We start from the raw sequence: 17,002 nt of genomic DNA, 5'->3' as shown, positions 1-17,002 counted from the left end.
TGTGCCGTGTGCCCCGCCTCCCTCCGGTGCCTGGAGGCTCCGGCCCAGCTCCCCTCTGCGGCGGGCCCCCCCTGGCACACAGGACACTGACCCCTCCACCCACCCAAGGAGTTTTCTCTTGGGACTGTCTCCTCTCTCATCTGCATCGTAAAAATCTCCTGTTACTCAGTCCCATGGTCTACAAACAAGACCTAATATTTCTTCTCTTGAACCCTGGTGACCCTACAAGAACGTCTTCCACCACCCTCCCGTTTCCTGTCCCCCCTACAGAACAGCTCCCTGGAAGAGGAACCCACACTCCACCCCACCCCTCCCCGCCACCCTCTCTGGACCCCACTTCCAGCAACCCTCCTCCGCAATGAAGCCCCATGGGGAAGGTCGCCAGTGCCCGCCATTTTCCCAACTCTGTTCTCAGCCTTGACCTCACACACACACAGCTGAAGGTTCCCTCCTTCCTGAAACATTTCTTCTCTTAGTTTCCATGAGTTGTATCATCTCTATAGACTCTCACTTCTTGGCTGGGCTGGGCTGGGCTGGGCTGGGCTAGGCAGCCCCGGAAACGTAATGTCCATCCAGTGGGATGACCCCCACGTTCATACCTCTACCCCATGTTCATACCTCCCTCCCGCGTTCATACCTGTCTCCCGTGTTCATATCTAACCTTTGCCCTGGAACCAGCTGTTCACATATGACTCCATTTGGCAGTCAAATAGGCTTGTCAAACCTGCTTTGTCTACACCAAGCTCTCAGTTTGAACCCCCTACCATGCTCTCCCCCACACTGTCCCCATCTGTGGGCTGCTCTGACCAAAAGCCCTGGAGTCATCCCCTTTCCCTCTCTGCCCATACCCCACATCTACCCCTCAGCAAATTCACTTGACTCAACCTTTATAGCCTTTCTTGAGCCTCAACCTTCTTACCACCCACACCATGACCACCCAGCATTTATGGGGGCTGGCAGGAGCCCCTCAAGTTCTCTGTGCATCCTCTCACTCACTCACCTGTTCAAACCCTTTCGGACCTTCCCTCTCCCTCAGAAGAGTCAAAACCCTGACTCACGGGAGGCTTGAGAACATCAGCCCCTGGGTCCCCTTCTTCCTCATCTCTAATTCCTCCTCTCACTCACTCTGCTCACCCACACGGTCCCCCTGCCTTTTCTGAAACACCCTCCATCCCTGACCTTTGGACCTGCCGATTCCAATGCTGGAACTCTGACCCAGCTAATCACACAGCTCCATTCCGGTGTCTGCTCACCTCCCAAGTTCTCAGGGAGGCCTCCCTGTCCCTCTACCGGAAATGGCGCCATCCTTTATTCTTTCCCATCCCCTTGCTGTGTTTTAATTTTTCTCCACAACACTTGTTGCTTCCACCTTATTTTATCATTTGTTTGCTTCTGCTCTGATTTTCACAACTGGAGGTCAAGCTCCCTGATTGTGGGTTCTGCATGTCTTATTCATCATGTGCCACCTCGCCTAGCATAATGCCATCGCAGACTAGGCTCTCGCATCTGGCTTTATGAATGGAAGGAAGGTTGGATGAATGGATGAACTGATCAACCGGCGAATAGGTGGATGGATGGATGAACAGTTGAATGATGGATGGATGGATGGATGGATATTGAAGATTCTACAGGACAGCACCCATAGAGCAAAACAAAACACTCCAACAACTCTTGCGTATGAATGTAACTTTATGTTTACCTAAAGCCCACTCCTATTTGTACTTCCAGAGGCCTCTGCGGGGGCAGGAGTGGTTGTTGCTTCCACCCCAGAGTTTCTGGATCCAGGAGCAGAGGAATGGGTAGTGCGGGAGCAGAAGGCTGTCTGAGCCCTCTGACGTCCTTAGGGGGCATCTGGAGCTCATTCCTTCTCCTCGGATGTCTGTAGGGAGAAATCTCTTCAGCACGAGGATGCTGGAAAACACCTCTGATCGTGGCTGAGTTGTGGAGGCAGCATTCAGATTGGGGGGCTGGCTGGTGGATGACAGGGACCATTTGCAGAAGGTGAGGATTGGACAAGTCAAATCAGGTGAAGCTTGAGAAGAATGCGGGATGCAGGAGGTGAGTGGCTTTGGCCTCTGGGGCCCACTCCACCTCTGCTCGCTGCATAAACACGACTGGTTGTACTAATGTGTCCCTGCCCCACCTCTGCCAATGTCCTGCCTGTAGGACACATTCTCTTCTTCCAGCTCAGAATTTCCCAAATACTGTTTCTGCAGTTTTAGTGTCTTTGGGGGACACACAGTAGCATCTGCCCTATTTGGGAGCTGGATGTTTCTACTCCTTGTCCTCCTACCTCCCAAACTGGGGGTTTGTGAAGGCCAAGGCCAGATGCCTGCATGCCCAGCCCATTAGCTGTGTGGCCAGATGCGATGTGTGCTCCCTGAGGATGCCCAGACCGTGGGGTCAGAGGGCGGTCTCTGAGCAGGAGGGGCCCAGGACCAGGCCAGCCTGGGACAGGCAGGGGCCTGGACACGAGCATTTTCATGACCTGACTGAATCCCCCCCACAACCTGCCAGGACGGCACTGATGTCATTCTCACGCCATGGATGGAGACACTGAGGCTTTCGCCACATGGTCCATTTGTGGCGGAGCCTGGATTCACTCCAGGCCGGCCCCCAAAGCCAGTGTTCTTACCCCTGGAATGGGGGCCTCTAGTTCACATAAACCTTTCTGGAACGACACCGGGGTCGTTAACTGGATAAAAGGTGGGATGAAAGAATCTCAAGGTACTGGCCAAGGCAGGTTGCTTGGCACTCCAGGATAGGGCCTTCACAGGGCATGTGTTGTAATGATACTGGTTTCTCAGCTCTCCACCCTCCCCCACACCCCCGCCCCAGGGCCTGGGGGCAGGAGCAGGAAGGGAAGGAGGGGGTGGCTGCCCTGAAGAGCTAGCTTATGCTTCAGACTGACTTAGGGAGGAAAAGCCATTTTGAATCTGAAAAGTTGTCTCATTATTTCAGAAGCACCCAAACCTCTGCTCCCCACATGTTACTCTTCCCAACCCCCACCTCCACCCCCAGGCTTTCCCACATGGGCGCACCAAGGCATCTGGAGCAACTCCATTCCACCAGGTCCCAGCTTAAGGTGCTGTCTCCAGCAGGCTCCTGTGGAAAGGTTGTACCAGTAAAGGGGTGTTCTAGAGCCCTCCCTACAACCCCCGTGGGGTGAGCCCTGTGGTGGCTGACAGGGGACCCTTGGGCTCTAGACTCCCTATGAGGGAGTCTGAGGCTGGTAGGGAAGGGACATCTGATGAGGGAACTGGGGAACAGCTGCAAATGTCAGAGTAGGGGGTGGATGGCCTAGAGCTGGGCCATAGCTCTGCCTGAGCTGTGCACAGAGGGGCCTCTACTTCAGAGCTGTCAGAGCCGCCCAGGTGGGCTGCCGTGGACTTATCTGGGTGGTGGGTGTAATGGGGTCAACCCCATAGGCAGTGTCAATGTCAGTCAGACCCTTACTGGGGCCAGTGGGGGGAGCGCAGTGTTTCCTGGACCTGGGAACCCAGAGCGCAGCCACCAGATCCCCGAGCCCAGCTCAGGTCCTGGTGAGAGCCTCTTTCCCGCTCCACTTAGACACCTGAACTCGGCTCCCATGGCGTAGCAGATGGTGGTGGGCAGGAAGCCATTGAAGGTGGAGCTCATGACCCAGGTGTAGGCACCCATGGAGGGGAAGATGAGCCAGTCGCCCACGTCTAGCTCAGGGAGCTGCACCTCCTGCTGGAAGAGCTTGTCAAAGGCATCACACGTGGGGCCATAGAGGATGCAGGGGAAGAGGGGCGGCTCCGAGCCGAGCTCCTGCAGGGACACATGGATGGGGCATCAGAGAAGGGAGAGCTCCTCCTCCCGGCCCATCCTCCAAGCTCATGCCCTCGGCCAGCAGAGCATCCCAAGGCATAAGTGGGAAGGCACCAGCAAGGACACTGTCAGTCAGCCATCCTGACCAATTATTGAGCGGTCCCTATGTGCCAGCCTCTCCTCTTGACCCCTCCCTCACAGAGCTTATGCATGACATTCCTTCGAATGACACGTTCTAGCCTTGCCAAGTTGCATGGGCAGACCCAGATGTGGCCTCAGCTTCCCATCTAAAAAATCGAAAGATTTTAGTCAATAATCACTCAAAATACTGGGCCTCAAACTCGGTTGCACATTGGAGCCACATTGGAGGTGTTTTAACAAAGAACTGATGTCACGTCCCAAGCGATGAGAAGCTCTGCTGTCAACTGTCCGGGGCTTGGCCTAAGCTCAGGGTCTTTGAAAACTTCCCAGATGAATCTATTTTGAAGCAATGTTGAAGAATCTCTGTTTCCTGGGTCTCCTGCATCTCCAACGTTCAAGGATTCTGCTAAACACCCGCACACAGTGCATACAGAGAGACCATGTGGGAGCCCAGAGGCAAACAGATGGCACACACACCCACACAGAACCACGTACCTGTCCACACACCCACCCGCACAGGTGTAAATCAGCATGCTCACACACAAAAGAGGTGCACATGCAAATGCAAACAGGCACGCCTGTGTACACCCTTGCACACGCACGTGGTAAGACAATCTGCAGAGCCAACTGTAATCGAAGACCCTGCACCTCTCCACCTCGTGGAGGGACCCCTGCCTCCCAGGGAAGGGGGCTGAGCTCAGTGCTCTCGGTGCCAGAGCCACACCAGGGCGCCCTTACCTTCACCACCATTGGTGTCCTGGAGACAAGCTCCCTGAGGCAGACTCGGAAGATGCCATAGTGGCCCTCATTGAGATAGTACAGCAGTTTCCGGTAGCCTCCTGGGAGTGGGAGAGGGCAGAACTGAGGTGTGCTCAGAGAGGTCTCAACACTGACTGCCAACACTGAGCCCAGTGCCCTTGGGAGCAGCACAGACACCCTCCCCAGCACTAGGTAACCTTTGTGCCCTGATCCGGGAGCCTTTCCTGATCCCGTGCAAGGCTGGGGCCTGGTCCCTGGTCTCAGGGCCTCTCTGCCTCCCACCCCACCCCGCAGGAGTGCTGCTGCGGCTGCTGCTGCTCCTACTGATACAGCTAATGTGCCACGAACTACGACCCGGGCATTGTTCCAGCCTGGCTGCGTGCATTAAATGATTCAATCCTCTGAAGCACACTCTGAGTAAGGGCAATGAACACCACTGTATCGGTGGGGAAACTGAGTCTTGCCAGAAGTCACACAGGAGAATTCGGCAGGGTGGGAATTTGTCCCTGGTCAAGTCCCAGGTCCCCTGTCCTTGCTTTAGACTGGGTTCCCTGAATGCCTTCTGTGTAAGGCAAAACCAGGAGCAAAATGCCTTTTTATGACATTATTCCATTATGGGTGCTCCTTAGCGATGTGCTAGTTTATCTTTTTTTTCCCTCAAAGGGCTGCCTGGTTACCCATATTGTTTTTCTTCATCCTGGTGCTCTGGCATCTGGGGCCTCGCTGACCCTGGACATTCTGCTCCTCCCAGTAAAAGGCACAGCTGCAGGTGCACCCCCATATGCAAGCCAGCCAATCTAGAGTCCGTACCTGCCAACTGCCTCCTCTACAGCGCTCTCATAGGGCGAACCACTCTCACCGTCCCCTAATTATCCCAGGGCCAGGGACCAGGCAACCAGGAGCGGGCCTTGTAGCCCAGAACCCACGGCCATTGCTCAAACCAGCCAACCCTAAACCTGCCTGCTTGGTTTTCACTGCCTCACTCATTCCTTTCCTTAAACTCACAGTGCAGCCTCTCACCCACCCAGCTCCTTGTCCTGCCTCCTGACCCACCCTGGTGCTTCCCCACGAGGCCTGCGTGGCATGCCATGGCTCCTGTTTCCAGGGAAATCTTTTAAGGCAGTTGTTTCGGTGTCTGCCTGTCTCAGGTTACCGGAGTAAAGCGAATCCAGTTGCACTGAGCCCAGTGCCCAACTCTAACAAGTAGCGAACAGCACGGTGGTCACCTCCTTCCTTCTAAATACTCCGCCTCTGTTGACGCTGCCGCAGTAAGTGTGTGGTGGCCTCTCCCGAGTTCCATCGCACTCCTGATGCACATTGAGCTGCTGCTCACCTATGACCCCAGGCTCTTCGGACACAAACTACTACCAAGACAATTTCTAAACAACCACTCTTAGTCTGTCCTTAGAACATTGATTTCTTCCGGCCAAGACGGAGGCACAAGTAGATATACTTTGCTTCCTCACACAACCAAAAGAAGGACAACGACAAATTTAAAAACAAAAAATAACCAGAACTGCCAGAAAGTCAAACTGTATGGAAATTCGACAACCAAGGACTTAAAGAAGAAACATTCATCCAGACCGGTAAGAGGGGCAGGGATGGGCGGCCAGGGCAGAGAGGACATGCGGAAAGGCAGCGGCTGGTGGACTGGGTGGTCCCACAATCACATGCGGATAAACCAGGAGGAACAATTGGGGAGTAAGACAGATCACGCAACCCAGGGTTCTAGCAAGGGGAAATAAAGCCTCAAAACCTCTGACTGTAAAAACCTGTGGGGGTTATGGTAGTGGGAGAAACTCCCAGCCTCACAAGAGAGTTCATTGGCAAGACCCACAGGGTACATAGAACATACACAAACCCACCCACCTGGGAATCAGCACCAGAAGGGCCCAATTTGCTTGTGGGAAGTGGGGGAAGCTCTTTGCCAAGAGCTTGAGCAAACAGCATTGTTCCCTCTCGGACCCCTCCCCCACATTAAGCTCCACAATGCAGTGACATGGGTTGCCCCACCCTGGCAAATACCTAAGGCTCCGCCCCATACTACATAACAGGTGTGCCAAGACCAAAAAATATGGCCCAAATGAAAGAACAGATCACAGCTCTAAAAATAAAACTAAGCAATGAAGAGATAGCCAATCTATCAGATACAGACTTCTAAACACTGGTAATCAGGATGCCCACAGAAATGGTTGAGTATGCTCACAAAATAGAGGAAAAAGTGAAGGTGTTGCAAAGTGAAATAAAGAAAAGTATACAGGGAACCAACGGTGAAGGGAAGGAAACGAGGACTCAAATCAACAATCTGGAGCAGAAGGAAGAAAGAAACATTCAACCAGAACAGAATGAAGAAACAAGAATTCAGAAAAATGAAGAGAGGCTTAGGAACCTCCAGGACAACTTTAAATGTTCCAACATCTGAGTCACAGGGGTGCCAGAAGGAGAAGGGGAAGAGCAAGAAATTGAAAGTTTATTTGAAAAAATAATGAAGGAGAACTTCCCCAATCTGGCAAAGGAAATAGACTTCCAGGAAATCCGGGAAGCTCACAGAGTCCCAAAGAAGCTGGACCCAAGGAGGAACACACCAAGGCACATCATAATTACATTAGCCAAGATTAAAGAGAAGGAGAGAATCTTAAAAGCAGCAAGAGAAAAGGAGACACTTACCTACAAAGGAGTTCCCATGAAACTATCAGCTGACTTCTCAAAAGAAACCTCACAGGCAAGAAGGGGCTGGAAAGAAGTATTCAAAGTCATGCAAAGCAAGGACCTACATCCAAGATTACTCTATCCAGCAAAGCTATCATTTAGAATGGAAGGACAGAGGAAGTGCTTCCCAGATAAGGTCAAGTTAAAGGAGTTCATCATCACCTAGCCCTTATTCTATGAAATGTTAAAGAAGATTATCTAAGAAAAAGAAGACGATCAAAACTATGAACAGTAAAATGACAACAAATTCACAACTATCAACAACTGAACCTAAAAATAAAAACAAAAACAAACTAAGCAAACAACTAGAACAGGAACAGAATCACAGAAATGGAGATCACATGGAGGGTTATTGGTGGCGAGGGGAAGTAGGGAGAATGGGGGGAAAGGTACAGAGAAGAAGCATAAATGGTAGGTACGAAATACACAGGGGGAGGTTAGGATTGGTACAGGAAACAGAGAAACCAAAGAACTTATATGTATGACCCATGGACATGAACTAAGGGGGACAGAATGCTGGTGGGAGGGGGGTAAAGGGCGGAGGGGAATAAAGGGGAGAAAAAAGTGGGACAACTGTAATAGCATAATCAATAAAACATACTTTAAAAAAGACGTCAGAATGGACGAAAGCTGCTGCACCTTCGAGCAGACCTGGTGCTGCAGGGCAAGTTGAACAGAGGCCACGTGAGTCAGGCTGACCAGAGTCAGGCAGGGGAAACATGTGCTGATGGTTTGAATGGTGGCTTTTTTAGAAAACCAGGAGGAGACTTCAAAGAAAGTTGGGAAGGTTGAAAGGATTTGTAAGCTTGAACCACCTTATCCTGTTTTGATTTGGTTGGGAGCAGTCTGAGCTGGTCGAATCAATAAAATATATTCTTTAAAAAAGAACATTGAACAAAATATAACCAGAGACATTGAAGTTAAGAACAATCTAACAATAGCCAGGGGGGAGTGGGGAGGAGACAGTGAGGAGAGGGGATTACAGGAACTACTATAAAGGACACATGGACAAAATCAAGGAGGGGGGGGATGGGGGAGGGAGGTGGGTTCGGCTGGGGTGGGGTGGAGGGATGGGGAGAAAAGGCATACAATGTAATTGAATAACAATAAAAATTTTTAAAAATAGGTTATAAATTTAAAAAAGAACATTGATTTCTTGGGTAGAAGTAGAAGAGGGTATAGGAGGGATAAATGGTAGTGAGGGAAAAATGAAAAGAAATAAAATAAAAAATATTGATTTCTTTAATCTTTTCAACTGATTTCTGTGACCATTGGGGGCATTTTATAACACTTGGCATTTAGATGCCCAGATCTTTCTGAATATTCATTTTCTCTCCTTGGGTCTTCCCCCCCACCCTCTCCCTGGTGTCGGTCACCCCCATCCCCTGCTCTCTCTCTGCTGCTGTCACTGGTCCTGCCTCTTGTGCCCACAGCCCCCCATTGTCCCTCAGCCAGTTGGTCGTGGGAGTTAGTCATGTGGCCCCAAGGCTGGGCGCTCCGCTCTGCTTGGCCCATCTGCAAATACAGGGCACCAGCCTTGCATCGGACAGACCTTCGCTGAGTTGTGCCACGAACTGATGCTGCTGCCTTGGAAAGTCACTTCGTCCCTCTGAGTGTCAAAATCTCCACCCGTGAAATGGGACGACCCAAACTACCTCTAGGATCGCTGAGTGGAAAGGCGGTAGAATAGTAATTGCTCACATAATAGATCCTTCATTATAGGCAGCTCTTGCTATTATGAAAATAAAAATAATGAGGCCCCAATACCTATCAATTAGACTTTTGTTAAATGATGACTGAAATCATATGCCCCACATCACAGTATTCTCCAGTGAGATGCTTGGTGAGGGAATGAAGTTAGTGGACCCCTGTGCCTTTAGGATTAGAGAGGGATGGGACAGGCACTTGTCAAAAGGATAAGGAAGCAGATTAAAAGGATTCAGAAGCCCTTATATGTCAGTTATCATAAAGCTCCAAAGAGTAGACAGCACTCACCCAGAGGGTGAGTCTCTTCACGTTTTCGATCTCACCACGAACCCAAGTTTCTGGTTGGCTTCCTTTGTGAGAACCGAAACCCCACTCCACGCTTTTCCCCAGACAACTCACAATCACAATACTCTCCCGTGATGGTTGACCTCGATGGTCAAAATGTTTCCTGTTACCTACAAATGTCACCCTTCACCTCCAGGCCACGGCACAGACAACAAGGCCTTCATAGATCTGTTGTACAGTTAGTAGCTACTCACTATGTTTTCGGTTATAAAAGTTGGCTCCTGCCCTGGCTGGTGTGGATCAGTGAATTGAGAGCCAGACTGCGAAGCAAAGGGTCGCTGCCGGTTCGATTCCCCATCAGGAAACGTGCCTGGGTTGTGGGCCAGGTCCCCAGTAGGGGGCACATGAGGGGCAATCTCTCTCTCTCTTACTTTCCCCCTTCCATCTCTCTAGGTAAATAAATAAACAATCGAATAAATAAATAAAATCTTCTTAAAAAGTTTGCTCCCGTTAGAAAATGCTTGCCTGGGAAAATCTAGGTGCACGCCTGCACAGCGGTGTCTGTGCCCCTACCAGCCGTGCCCGCGACTCCCACTCCACGTGCCAGTTGTGAATTTGTCATCCCCCACTGTCGCCCTCCCAGTCTGAGAACAACAAAATGATAATCATAACCGGTTCCTGTCTGCAGCTAACTCGAAGCTTGCTTCCCTGCCAGTGAGGAGCCCAGGGGTGGGATCCAAACCCTCTGCCCACCCTCTACTCTGGGGCCTGGGAACCCTGGACAGGGCTCTCCCTGCCCTGGCCTGGCCTGGCCTGCCCACCAGCCTCCGGCACAGCCTTCTTGGCGATGATGTTGACTGCAGCTGTGCAGACAGGTTCCTCGTAGAAGCGGCCAGGCTCCGCGATGATTTCCACACCAGTCCCCTCGGGGAAGTCCCGGGCCAGGGCAGCGTGGATCACTCTCGCCATCTGTGGGGACAGACCCAACCCGTGTGAGGCCGGTTCCTATGCAGGGTCTTTACCCGCGTCATCTCTCAGCATTCCCGTGGGAAGGCGCCATCATCCCCATTTTATTGGAGGGAAAGCAGGTGGAAAGTGCGGCCCAGAGGGACGCTCTCCAAGGGCACACAGCAAGTGTGTGGGCTGCAGCGCCCTGAGAGTATGAACTTGAAGCCATCCACATGGATACATGGTCAGCCAGGCGGACAGTGCCCTGGGCGTGGGGGACACAGTGAGCAAATGTCTATCTGACGGCGGCTCTAGCAAAGGCAACATGTCTAAGGAGAGGCGTGGAGCCACACACACACACACACACACACACACCCATGCCTGTAGGTGTGCACAGGCCCTGTATGTAAAGTCAGAGACCGCTCAACACAACCAACCTCCGCTACTTGCAGGCACAGGACTCAGTTACAAGAGCTCCCTGTACACAAACCCCACTCCGTCCGCTAAAGCCCCTCTCCGCCTCCCCTCTTACCTCCTCAAACATAGGCTCGGAGCCCTCCACTCCGGGGAAACCCCCTCCAATATCCAGGAGGTTCATTTCGTGCCAGACCCCGCGGCCCATCTCGAAGAGGCGCCGGCAGTCGGCGATGGCCTGTGTGAAGACGTGGGCGTTCCGGCAGCTTGAGCCCACGTGGAAGCTGAACACATGTCGAGTGACAGGTAGGGAACACACAAGGAGACGCAAGGTCAGGAGGAAGGGACACACATTCGGAAACACCCACACAGTCACGGTATGGACACTGCAACATGAGTGCCTGCCCTCGAGCTTGTGAGCACCCGCCAAAACCGCAACCTTGGTTGTCCACGTGGAATCCCAGCGACACGCACCCCACACGATGGTCCCTGAGTTGGGGCTCTTGTGGCTGTGCGGTGGCCACCACTCTTAGCTGCCCCCTCCCAAAGCCTTATGGCAGGGGGTCCCTTGCTCCTCCTTGGAAGGCATGAGATCTGAACCCGAAGCCTCAGAGTCATCTCAGCGATGGGAGATGGGCTGAGCACCCAATCAGGGGCAGGTCGCCCAAGGCAAGTGAGGCACGCTTCTCGGGTGTCAAACTTAAGGGGCACCAAAACACTATGGAATCAAAATAAGTAACATTTATGCAATATTTTTAACAAGGAAAATCGATGCAAAAATATCCATGGTGAGTGAAATACAGAAACTTTAAGTAAAGACAAGATTGGTAAGAGTAACAGGGCCCGGAAGCAAAAGGAAAAATCAGAAGTGCCAGTCCTGCCTTGATGAAAAATTACAACATTCTCTCATCATGGACTTTTCCTGCATTAAATTTTTCAAAAATACTGTATTACAATGTTATTTACCTTGAGTATGAAGTTCTTTTGCATCCCATCAAATTTTGCACCCAAGCCCAGCATTGCCTCACCTGCCCCACCCTCACAGCAGGTAGCGGCCCCCTCCTTGGCTGAGGACAAATGAAGCAACAGGAGGCCTCGCCAGAGGGGCCGTGCTGGCCGAGGGCCCAGGGTAAGTCAAAGGCACGGAAGGACAGCACAGACCAGGACCTGCCTCGCAGGCAGAGTAAGTCAGTGCTCTTACCTGGCGCCCACCACAGCCAACCCCAGGGCTCGGGCCGACGTGAGCAACCGTTCACACATTTCCAGTCTGGCCCCAAACTTGGCACTCAGAGGGAAGACGCTGCTGCTGTCCTGGGTCCAGAGCCGGAGGACCAGCCTGGGGGAGGGGTGTGAGGGTGACAGGCGTTCTTAGACCTGATCCCGGAAGCCTGGGTGCTTTACTGCCCCCCAACCAGACTCCCTCCACCCTCCCACCCACCCCTGTCTAGTTCCTCTGGATGTTCCAGCCACTGATCCCAAGGGGGAAACACACCACTACTTAGAGGCTTCAGCGCAGGCAAGAAGAGGCAGGAAAATGACATAATTAAGAATATGCCTTCGGCAGATCTGCTGTTAGGGGGTCGGAAATGTTAGACAGCTTCCCCAAGAACACACCGAAGTGACAAGTCAGAAATGTGCGCCCTGGTCTCCCTGACCCCAGTGTGAGTGCTTTACCCATGAGGTTGCCAGACCCCAGACCTCCTGACGCCAGGCTCCGCCCAGTGTCTGTGCAGACCTAGGCCCTGTTTGTTTGACACCAATGGGCACCAGGGAAGGCACTGGGCCACCTGACCCAAATTCTGGTACTTCACGGCTTGGGCCTCTCCTGGTCACCACATGTAACAGCCTCCATCTCGTTTGTGAGGCCACATCAGTTTGCCAGAGCCCCAGGCTTGCTGTCCCTTGTTCAGCCTATCTCCTCCTGCCTGCGACCCTGCTGGTCTCACCTGGCCCCGGGGTGGTGCCGGGCCACCTTGGTCAGCTCCTCCTCACTGTCGAAGGTCATGAGCTGCACCCCGTGGTGGGCAGCATACTGGAGGCAGGAGATAGGCTTGCAAGGGTGGGCGTAGATGATGCGTGAGGGGGCCACACCCAGGCCCAGAACCTGCTCCAACTCCACCTGGCACGGCGACAGCCACAGTGAGGAGCTGCCTTCCTGCTCCCCGGCTCTTCGCGTACAAGACCCAAGGCGTGAGGGGCAGTCCTCCACTGAGCCCCTGCTGTGCACCTGGCACAGCGCTGGGCACATATTGTGCTATTTAAGCTTCCAGACAACTCTAAGGAACATAGAGTTGACCCCTTTTAGAGACAAAGAAACTGAGGCGCAGGTGAAATGGCTGGGCCAACGGGGTCTGTAGCTGAAAACACCTGTTCCCTCCACTCTCTAGCTCAGACTGACTGCCCATGCCACCTAAACCCATGGAAGGTCGACTACACTGTTAGTTCATTCATTTATTCTTTTGCCAGCAACTTGGCACCACCCACACCTGCCATGGTTTAGGGGCTGTGGTCCCCACTCCAGGACCCCTGGCAATTGGCCTTTTCTCCCCAAGAAGTGTCAGGCCCTGGAATGAAGCAACTGGCAGCGGGCCCAGGCTCACCTGGCTGGCACAGTCGAAGCCAGTGCCCAGGGCAGCCAGGACACGCAGCACCCAGGGGCTGCTGTTACACTTCACAGCATAGAAAGGCGAGACCCTTGGCAGGGCCTGGCAGAAGGCCTGATGGCGGCTGGCCAACGCACCCAGGTCGGCCACCATGAAGGGGTCTCTGTGGTCCTGCCAAGGCAGAGAGAGAGGGAGGGAAGACCGGGCATTGTGTCTTTCACTGAACCCTCACAAAGTCCCCATGCAGTAAGTACTGTTATTACTGCTAGCATAGAAAAAAGGAAACTAGGGTTCTGAAGTATGAGTCACCTCTCCAAGTACACGGCAAAGATAGTATTTGAGCCCCCAACCTTCTGATAACAGGGAGCTAAGCGGGCAACAACCTTTGTAGACCAAAAAGGGGGCCAGGACAGCTTCAACCCTCCACCAGGTAGTCTGGCATAGGGTAAAATCCTAAGTGGTGATTGGGGACTAGAACGGGACATAAGAACTGTTCCGTGATTCCCAAAGAACAGAGTCTTGGAGTAAGATCTAGTAAGCTGACTTATAAAACCACAAACAGAAGGTCTTATTTTGTGTTCACATAAGTGGCAGCCAAGACTCACCCTCTCCACTCTCTACTACTCCATTCCCATCCCTTCCCGGCCCTCCGCTCCCCTCCCCTTCCCTCTAGTCCGTACGGAATCAGAGAGGTCCTGGATCTTCTTCCAGACCACCTCCCTGGCGGACTCCCCAGGCCCCAGGGGGATGATCTCTTTAGGCCAGGTGCTTCCAGCAGCCCCTGCACTCTCCTTCCAGTCCACGAGCAGGGCACTCATCTCTGACACTCCACCAGAGCTCTCTGCCAGGCACGGTACCAGCTTTCTGGAAAGGACTTGTGTTGAGGACCCAGCACACTCCCTCCTCCCATTCCCTCATTGCCCCCCAAACCAGTGTTTCTGGGCCAGCAAGTCCATTCAGCCACATAGAGCTCCGTGGAGCCCTCGTAAACCTTCCCATCTGTAGGATGGGCCGCCTGGGCCAGCTGGCATCAGTGGCCTAATGTGGGACCAAGCAAGATGCTCAAAATGTGCACGCATGATAGATGGTTCGCATCCTTTTCCAGGCTGCTTCACACACGTGAGCCCATTGATAGATGAGAAAAGTGGCCCTTGAGGGCAGAGTGCAGGATCTTTAGATTATAGGGCTGGCTGGGATCTGGGGGATAATCTAGTCCAACATCCCACTTTTCTCACAGGGACAAATGACCCAGAGAAAAGAAAGAACTTGCCCAAGGTCACCAAGTGGTCAGTGGCAGAGCTAGAACTGGTGCCTGGGCTCTGTAGCGCAGCCACTGGACCTAAGTAAGACTGGCCACCCATCACTGAAACTGAAGTGAAGGCGGCCTGCAGCCAGAGTCCTTCTGCTTCAGCAGCTGGGTGGCATCCGTGGCCTCCACTCCACACCCGGGCTACCTGGTGCCCATGGTGATCTGCTTCCATAGGCACAGCCCAGGGGCCTGGGACCTATGGCTTCCCGGGCTTCCAGGAATTCCCTATGTTAAAACGGAACTCAGCCCAGATCTCAGGGCCAGAGGAAGTACCTCTGAAGGTTGCTTCCCCCAAAACCTTGGTCAACCCTGACCACTCAGCCCAAACCTCCCCAGTCCCTTGGAGGCCCACACAATAGGCCCAAGGGTGAAGTCAGACTCCTGTTATAAGAGAACACCAGCCACAATCAGAGTAGAGGGACACTGGAAACCCTGTCACCCACCCGTCTCACCTAAAAGATATAAAAACTGGGGCTCAGAGGTCTTCAGACAGGTCTGCAAAGCAGGAGTAGAGCTGGAGCGGAACCCAACCTCAGACTGCAGTCGTGGCTCAGCTCCACCGCCCAGAGCAGGAGATGGTCTCCCCCACGTCGTATCTCTGCCTCCACCGCACATTTAAATGCCTGGCTGGGAGTCTCTGATTGGGAAAGTGAGCCTTCTGAGTCATCCCTTGGTGCTCAGTAACAGTCCCCACTCTCCCCCCGCCTCCCCTCCCCACAGGGGTTGCTGAGGTCTTACTCTATGACCCGCTGGTCCACCCAGGATCAAGCCACCACCTTGGGGCAACCCCACCTCTGGGGTGGCACTGTTGGCTCCTGCAGGCTTACACCCCACCCAGAGCCTCCCGTTCCTGTTTCTAGAAGGGAGATCAGCAGGTATCTGCTGCTGTCCTGACCCTACTCCTTGGTCAGCCCTGCCCCGTATCTTCCTGACTGGGGCCTCCAGCCCAGCCCTTCCCAGCAGGGGCCAATGTTCCATCTGACCACCATCCTCAGGCTCTGGGGGCTTGAAAGTCTAGGAAGTGGCAACAGGAAGGGCTTATAAAACCCTGGATTGGAGGGAGGGACTCGGGAAACCTGGTGCAAATCCCTTAACCTTCAGGGTCCTCAGAAATTCCATCTGAGAATGATGGGAGAGGGGAGGAGTGAGCAAGGAAAGGCCTTCTGGTCTATGATCCCAAACAAAATGGTCAAGTCCGTGACTTTTATAGAGACTCATGCCAACAGCTGTCCCACGCTAGGTCACGTCGGCCTGACTTCCCGAGCTCTGTCTCGTAGGTGTGTAAGATTTTGGTTAGACGGCCTCCTGGGCCTCCTGGGCCTCCATTTCATCATCTGCCAGTTGCGGACAGTATCCACAATACCTCATAGGTGGTTGTGAGGACAAAATAAGATGAAACAAGATAACACCTGAGAAGAACCTAGCAACGTGCCAGCACGTGATAGCAATCACACTAAGACAACAGCAGCCGACATGACCACGCCCTAAGTAAGTGTCGCCACGATGCTAAGTGCTTTTCGTGGGGAATTCAGGTTGTCTTCCCGGCAGTGATCAGGCAGGTTCTACCCAGGGCCAGGCACACAGTCTGTGGGAGTCAGAACGAAATGGTTCTACGTTAGACTGGCAACCCGCAAGGAGTTGCATCATTAGCCCCAGGATGAGCTCAGTGCCTGGATTAAGGGTGGACAAGAGGCTCCTGCTGAGTCACCTGCCCGACATGCTGTGGTGTTGCTGGCCCAGGGGAGGGACAGCTGCCAACTAGTCCTGCCCTGAGAAGCTGTGGGGTCCCATGTCTGACCCCAACTACTTGAGTCCAGGCAAATCCATGTAGTTAGAACTGACCCAGCCCAGATCTGCACAAAGCTGGGGCCCAAACTGGACTGTGCCCCCAGGCCCCAAGCCAGGATAAGTCACCTACCCCAGGTCTGTCCACGATGACAGGCACCCAAGGGAAGCTTGGACTCCTGCTCATGTGACCACCGGAGCCTTGTCTGAGCCCCAAGGCACCTGGACTCCTTCTCATCCTCCCCTCCCACCCGGTAGGCAGGAAAGCTGACGGGTTCAGAGAGGAGAGCAGGGCTGCAGGTCCTCCAGCAAGTTGATGGCGGGCCCGGTCTTCACCCACCCCTGCACACGGACGATCCTGAGTCAGTCCCGGTTCTGCTGTCCTGGAGCAGGGATTGGCCTTTCCCCATATGGAGGTTTAAATATTTCTATGGGTTTAAATATTTCATTGGAAGCCTCCCCAAATGGGAAAGTCACCCGTACCCCATTAGTCCATGGGGCTGGGCTGTACCTTCCCCTCTTCCTGTACCCTTCCCCCCAACCTGTGCCC

At 53.3% G+C, this 17,002-nt stretch overlaps 1 protein-coding gene across 7 annotated transcripts; it reads right to left on the bottom strand.

Annotated features, from left to right (window-relative positions):
• Positions 1-1,679: 1,679 nt before the first annotated feature.
• On the bottom strand, positions 1,680-15,281 carry LOC112299078 (antizyme inhibitor 2-like). 7 transcript variants are annotated; one of them, XM_053921926.2, is made up of 11 exons: positions 15,120-15,281; positions 14,039-14,222; positions 13,356-13,529; positions 12,702-12,874; positions 11,957-12,091; positions 10,874-11,039; positions 10,215-10,362; positions 4,672-4,772; positions 3,575-3,792; positions 3,042-3,105; positions 1,680-2,032 (listed from the first exon to the last, which is right to left on the bottom strand). In XM_053921926.2, the coding sequence occupies exons 2-10, from the start codon at positions 14,174-14,176 to the stop codon at positions 3,081-3,083; spliced, it is 1,278 nt and encodes a 425-aa protein (XP_053777901.1). In that variant the 5' UTR covers positions 14,177-14,222; positions 15,120-15,281; the 3' UTR covers positions 1,680-2,032; positions 3,042-3,080. The 7 variants fall into 7 exon arrangements, with proteins under 7 accessions (XP_053777901.1, XP_053777900.1, XP_053777902.1 ...); XM_053921925.2 differs by having other exon boundaries at positions 1,680-1,971; XM_053921927.2 differs by having other exon boundaries at positions 1,680-1,967.
• Between the last annotated feature and the right edge of the window lie 1,721 nt (positions 15,282-17,002).

The sequence above is a fragment of the Desmodus rotundus genome, chromosome 3, assembly GCF_022682495.2.
Source record: "Desmodus rotundus isolate HL8 chromosome 3, HLdesRot8A.1, whole genome shotgun sequence".
In the NCBI taxonomy this organism is placed as follows: Eukaryota; Metazoa; Chordata; class Mammalia; order Chiroptera; family Phyllostomidae; genus Desmodus; species Desmodus rotundus.
Note: the sequence above shows the minus strand (reverse complement) of the source record. Positions and strands in the feature narration are given on the sequence as shown.

What these genes read in the sequence shown, in the direction of transcription:
- LOC112299078 (XM_053921926.2), bottom strand. Translation starts at nt 14,176, where the DNA reads ATGAGTGCCCTGCTCGTGGACTGGAAGGAGAGTGCAGGGGCTGCTGGA. An exon ending in CCGAGCCTATGTTTGAGGAG is followed by an intron (nt 10,363 to 10,873) that starts GTAAGAGGGGAG and finishes CTGTCCCCACAG; the next exon opens with ATGGCGAGAGTGATCCACGC. An exon ending in GGACACCAATGGTGGTGAAG is followed by an intron (nt 3,793 to 4,671) that starts GTAAGGGCGCCC and finishes GTGTCCCTGCAG; the next exon opens with GAGCTCGGCTCGGAGCCGCC.